This window comes from Salvia hispanica, chromosome 5 (assembly GCF_023119035.1).
Source record: "Salvia hispanica cultivar TCC Black 2014 chromosome 5, UniMelb_Shisp_WGS_1.0, whole genome shotgun sequence".
Lineage (NCBI taxonomy): Eukaryota > Viridiplantae > Streptophyta > Magnoliopsida > Lamiales > Lamiaceae > Salvia > Salvia hispanica.
Window position 1 is genome coordinate 39950950 of NC_062969.1, and position 6437 is coordinate 39957386.

The following is a 6437-nucleotide window of genomic DNA, read 5'->3' on the forward strand; positions in this document are numbered from 1 at the left end:
CCCAAGAAAGATGACTTCTTTGAAAACGAGATTTTATGCAACTTTATTTTATATATTAAATGGAGAGAATAAAATAAGAGAAATAAAAATTATTTACATTTTTAGCAACGAGTCATCTTGGTTAGAAAAAACCGAATAATAAAGTGAAACTTCTTCGTTGTTATGGAATGAGTATAAGATGATATGATATTTAGAATTGGTAAGTATTTAAGTGAAAAATAATACGTATGGATGAAAATTTAATACAGTATAAAATTTTGGTAGTGGAAGATGAGATCCACTACTAGAAATGGTAAAAGTGAAATGGAACAAATTTTGTGAGACGGATGGAAATGAAAAAATGAGAAAAATTTTCGTGGTAATGTTTTAGCACATTTTGTTTGCCTTAAAATGGATATGAGAAGTTGCATGTATTGGGGGGATTGCTTGTGTTTTGTTGACCAATATGGTTGTGACATCTGGTTGTTTGATGAATAGAAATGTTGGAGGAAGGCACATGATGGCTTCGAACATACATACTCAGTATTCATTTCAAAGTTTGTCATGTATTTGAATTTTGATGTATATGTATCCAATTATCTTTCAGTCTATCAAAATTTATCTGAATCGTGACGTAGTGATGTTATGGAATGATCAGTAGGTTTTTTAATACTATTCCCACCAGAAGAAAAGTGTTAGCAAAATTGGTTTGTGTGGTATATTGGATGATGATTGCTAGTTCTACTATAGTAATTCTATTACTTTTACTCCGTAGAAATATGGGCATGGAGATGTACTGTTATTTTAGTTTGCCTTTTATCATTTTCTTAGTTTACTTATGTTTGACTGTTTTTATTTAGTTATCTATTACTTTATACAAAAGGGAAAAAAATGAAATAGTATTATTAAAATAATACTCCCTCCGTCTCAATAAATATGAAACATTTGGTTTCCAGCACGTGATTTTATGCAGTGTTCAGTGTTGTTTTGTGAGTTGATGAAGAGAGAGTAAAGTATGAGAGAGGAAAAAGTAGAGAAAGTGATATTTCTATTTTAGAAACGTTTTATTTTTAATGGGACAATCTAAAAAGGAAAACGTTGCATTTTTAATGAAACAGAGAGAGTATTATTTAAAAGTGAGACTATTTTTTAGTCGTGTTTAATTAGTGGCGGGCACTGAAAATATATAGATCGTAAATAAGATTGTATGTCAATAATGTGTTGTGAATGGAGGGTATACACAATCCCCAAAAGGGGAAAATTGTCGGGCCGCTTTCTAGATTGGGTCAGAGGAATGTAAAATATTTGGGAGTAAGTCTGTACAAAATTAATTTAGAACCAAAAACAGGCCATAAAGATATAGTTAAAATCAAAACTAAAATAAAGAGAAAAATACAATAAATGAATGAAATTATTAAAATAGTACCATTTAATATTTTCAAAAATTGTTGGGCCGACGACAAAAATTGACCATCCTCTTATAAAATACAAGTGGATTTGAAACTTTGGTGATAAATGCAGGGATGCATTCTTTTGTCAAACGACCATATCTTTTTATGTTTTTAAGATAATACCGAATAATATGATTATATCAAGAATTGTTGGGCCGAGGGTGTATATTATATACCAAATTCAATTCTCGAATATTATTATTATTATTATTATTATTATTATTATTATTATTATTATTATTATTATTATTATTATTATTATTATTATTATTATTATTATTATTATTATTTTCTTTTTTAACAAATTCTCGAAGGTATTCCTCCTCTCCTCTAAAGTGTAATCACAAGTATGAGTGCTTGAATATCTGTTTTCTAAATTCTTATTTTGATTAGAGAAACGAGATTTTTATGCTTGGATATACTAATATTTGCTTGGAAATAGGAGTATTCCTAAATTTGCTCATAAATCCCTATAAATAGGACATACAAGGCACCTCTTCCGCAGGAGATCGAGTTGAACTTTGATGAAAAGAGAAATTTTGATACACGCTTTAATTTAATTTGTTTAGATGAAGCAAGATTTGTTTAGATGCCTACCCTCAGAAATTTTCTCCAATATCCTATTGAGACTCTCACTTCGAACCAAGAAGAAGCAAGATTTGTTTAGATTCCTACCATCAGAAATCTTCACCAATATCCTATTGAGACTCTCACTTCAAACCATTGCAACTTGCAAGTGCGTATGCAAACCATGGCGCGATCTGATCGAGAGTAACGAATTTCTCGAGTCCCATAATCTTTCTAAATCCGCCCCCGCCCTAGCTGTCTTGATGCCGGCAATGCATTCAAGCTGGTTCAATCTTTTCAAATTGGAAGACGAGCACGAGCACGAGCAGGATCCGATCACCAAGTTTGATTTCCCCCAAGCATCAACAATACAAGGTTCCGCCAACGGTTTGCTTCTTCTCAGAAACCCTTATCATATTTACATATGTAATCCGATCACCAATGAGTTTGTCGAGCTCCGTGGGCCCCACACTCTCCTCTGGGGAGATTGTTATGGATTTGGAGTGAGCAGAATAAGCGGACAACATAAGATTATCTATCTTAACCGTAAATTTGGATGTTACACATACACTCTTGAATCGGGAGCTTCTTGGAGAAGCGTTGAAGCCACTAGCCTCTCGTTTCGTCACTGCCACGGCCCCGGGGCATTTGTTAATGGCAATATCCATTGGTTGGTTTCAAATAATGGGATGCCTTATATATATTGTTTTGATGTTGAAACGGAATGTTTTAGCATATTTTCTCCGCCTCCCATAAAAAAATATGGGAAGTTGCATGCTTTGGAGGATTGCCTATATTTGGTTGAAGAGTGTTATGGCTTTGGCAAAATCTGGCTGTTTGAGGGATACAAATGTTGGAGGAAGTTGCATGACACTCATATTCCTTTCATAGAGCATGGATATGGATCCGATTATGTTCAGCCTATCAAAGTTTATGGGAATGGTGACATGCTGATGTTATGGAAGGAGAAGCTTTTTCTATACTACTCCAACAAGAACAAAAGTGTTAGACAAATTGATGTTTATGGTAAATTGAATGATGATTGTTACTATATCAATTCTATTTATCTCACTCCAAGTTTTCTCTCACTCAGAAGAAGTTTGGGCATGGATAATGTAATGCCATTTTAGTGTGTGTATTTATTTATTTTTTGGGGTTATAATTCACTTATGATTGACTCTTTTTATTTAGTTAGTTATTATTCTATAGAAAAAGAAGAAAAATGATTAAAATACTATTGGTTAAAAGTGAGATTCACATCATTAACATCGAAATACTATTGGTTTTGATTAATATCCATCTTTATATAGTCACGTGGTGAGGGATGTGAAAGGTAATCTACTCTCCTCTTATGTGTTTTTCCAAGAATGAGTTCGTACATCTATACGCTTTTGAATTCTGATTTTCAATTACTAAAAGGAGATTTTTATTTATTGATTGTTAATTTCCAGAAAAAAATATGAATTCTGAATTTATTCCCTATTATTCCGTGGTGAAAATTTATCACGTTATATTTTCAAATTAAAGTTAACCATAAATATTAAATACTTTTTCGAGCAATTTGCCCTTTGCCCTTTTTGATATAAATATTTGTGGGATCCGTGTAATTTAGATTATCAGTTTGCTGCCAATTTTCGGATCTTAGGGTTTCTATTTTATTAGGTAATCCAATTAGGAGACTCATTCCAAAATTAGCTCATAAATTCCAAAACTAGCTCATAAATCCCTATAAATACGATCACATGCGAGATATATTTCTTCCTCGAAATTTGCTCAAGGTTTTGTTAGTATTGGTAATGCATATAGTTTATTTTTTTGGTAATGGTTTTAGATAGAATGTTTGTTTTATTACATTATTTTGTTATTATTTATATTTTGATATATCTCTAACTCGCCATATTTTTGGTTGTATCACATAAAAAAAGGTTTGCTACTCTGAAGATAAAACCTGATCTCTCCATAAAAGATGAAGCAAGATTTGTTTAGATACCTACCATCAGAAATCTTCACCGACATTTTATTGAGACTCCCTCTTCAAACCACTGCAACTTGCAAGTGCGTTTGCAAACCATGGCTCGATCTCATTGAGAGTGACGCTTTTCTCGAGTCCCATTTTTCTAAATCCGCCCCGGTCCTGGCTGTCTCGATGCCAGCTACCGATTCAAACAGGTTCCATATTTTCAAAATGGAAGAAGACAAGCACGATCTCATCACCAAGTTTGATTTCCCCCAAGCCTCAACGATACGAGGCTCTGCCAACGGCCTGCTTCTTCTCAAAAACCCTTTCATCGACCATCTCTACGTGTGCAACCCCATCACCCGTGAATTTGTCGTCCTCCGTGGGCGCCTTACTTGCCCCAGGGGAGACTGTTATGGATTTGGAGTGAGCAGAATAAGCGGACAGCATAAGGTAGTGTACCTTAACCCTGAATACGGATGCCATGTATACACTCTCGAAAAAGGTGCTTTGTGGAGACGTGTTGAAACTCCTATCCCCTCGTTCGCTCGTTGCTACGGCTCCACCGCTGCATTTGTTAATGGTAATCTACACTGGCTAGTTTCAGATGACTGTGATTACACCGCGGGGTCTTATATTTGTTGTTTTGATGTCGAGACGGAAAGTTTTAGCACTATTCCTTTGCCCTTTATAAAATGGGGAAAGTTGTATGCTTTGGGGGATTGCTTGTGTTTTATTTTAGACTGTTATATTAGAGGAGGATCTTTTGATCCTTATGTTATCTGGTTGTTTGAGGGGTATAAATGTTGGAGGAATGTACATATCAACATGCATGTTATTTCTCTCAAAGTTTGGGCTCAACATGCCGCGGATTATCTTCGTCCTATCAAAGTTTACGAAAATGGTGACATGTTCATGGTATGGAAGGAGAAGCGCTTTATATACTACACCAACAAGAGTAAAACTTTTAGAAAAGTTGATTTGTTTAGTGAATTGCAGAATGATCGTTACTATATCAACTCCATTCTTTTTACTCCAAGTTTACTATCACTCAAAAGAAATTTGGGTATGGAGAATGTAATGTCATTTTAGTTTGTACATTTCTTTATCTTTCTTATCATAGTATATTAGACTGTTGTTATTCATTTTGTTCTTCACTTAGTTATTACTCTCTTTGTTTCATAAAAATAATCCACATATGTATAACTTAGGCCATGTTTGGTTGACGGGAAAGTAAAGTTGGCAAGGAAAATGATTCCTGGGAAAATGAATCCCGGGAATATGATTCCTAGTACTTTACTTTCCTGTGTTTGGAAAATATCAAGATTTTAAATTTATATTTATTTTAAACACCAAACTAAAAATATGCTTATTATTTTTTATTTATAAAAAAGAAAAATAATATAAAATTCTTAATAAACTATTAATTACAAATAATAATAATTATATTATTATATTTATTATTACAATGGATTTAAATATGGATTATCTCATAATATAAAATAATACATATAATTATACTTTGAAATATTATACTCATTTATAATAATAATTATAATAATTAGTACTATAATTATAATTATAATAATTAAGGATGTTATAAGTGAATAAATTTAATAAATAAAAATTACACTATAACTTTATTGATTAATTATTAATTTTTAAAAATAATATTAATTATTTATATACGATTTATATTATATAATTATATTTTAATTATTTAATAAATTATTAATTATTATTATGAATTATTATAAAATAAGGTATAATTATGATAATTTTAATCATAGTTATTTATTTTCTAAAAGTAAGTAGTATGATTTATATTTTTAAATTATTTTTAAAACATTCTAAATAATAATAATAATAATAATAATAATAATAATAATAATAAAACTATACTATATTGCATTATATTTGTAAGAATCCTAAAACTGGGAAAAAGAATAACTAAGAAAAGCTAGGATTCAGAATCCTGGAAAATTGTACTAACTTTCCTTGTTCTCGGATTCTGATTACTTTCCCAGTTTGATTAAAAACCGAAACAAACACAGGAATTTAAAATTTAAGGAATCAGATTACTTTCCCAGACAGAATCCTGGCAACCAAACATGGCCTTAGGTTTTAATATGCAACTGGTGATGTGATTGAAATAAAATTGCATAAAAATGAGACATGTATAATTAATAATGAGATAAAGTGCCATGAGAGATAATACTAAAAAAAAGGTGGAAAAATAAATTAGGAATTGCAATCTTACAAAACAAATAAACACAACCCAAAAAGATTAAAAATCAAAACCATGTAAAGAAAATTATCAATAAATAAATGAAATTATTTTCAAAAATTGTTGGGCCGAGGGGAATATATATTACCAATAGAAAAATACTCTAACTGATTTTTTGCGAAAATCACTGATCTTTAATTCATATACTTCGGTCGCCTCTCTCCCCCAAATTTTGATACGAATTCCTAAATTAGGT

The 6437-nt window shown here is 31.4% G+C and overlaps 2 protein-coding genes across 2 annotated transcripts; both read left to right on the plus strand.

Moving 5' to 3' along the window:
- Positions 1-1999: 1999 nt before the first annotated feature.
- On the plus strand, positions 2000-3127 carry LOC125190059 (putative F-box protein At3g16210). Its single transcript, XM_048087255.1, has one exon. The coding sequence runs from the start codon at positions 2000-2002 to the stop codon at positions 3125-3127; it is 1128 nt and encodes a 375-aa protein (XP_047943212.1).
- An 836-nt stretch (positions 3128-3963) lies between these two features.
- On the plus strand, positions 3964-5046 carry LOC125190060 (putative F-box protein At3g16210). The gene has a single exon (XM_048087257.1). The coding sequence runs from the start codon at positions 3964-3966 to the stop codon at positions 5044-5046; it is 1083 nt and encodes a 360-aa protein (XP_047943214.1).
- The last annotated feature ends 1391 nt before the right edge of the window (positions 5047-6437 follow it).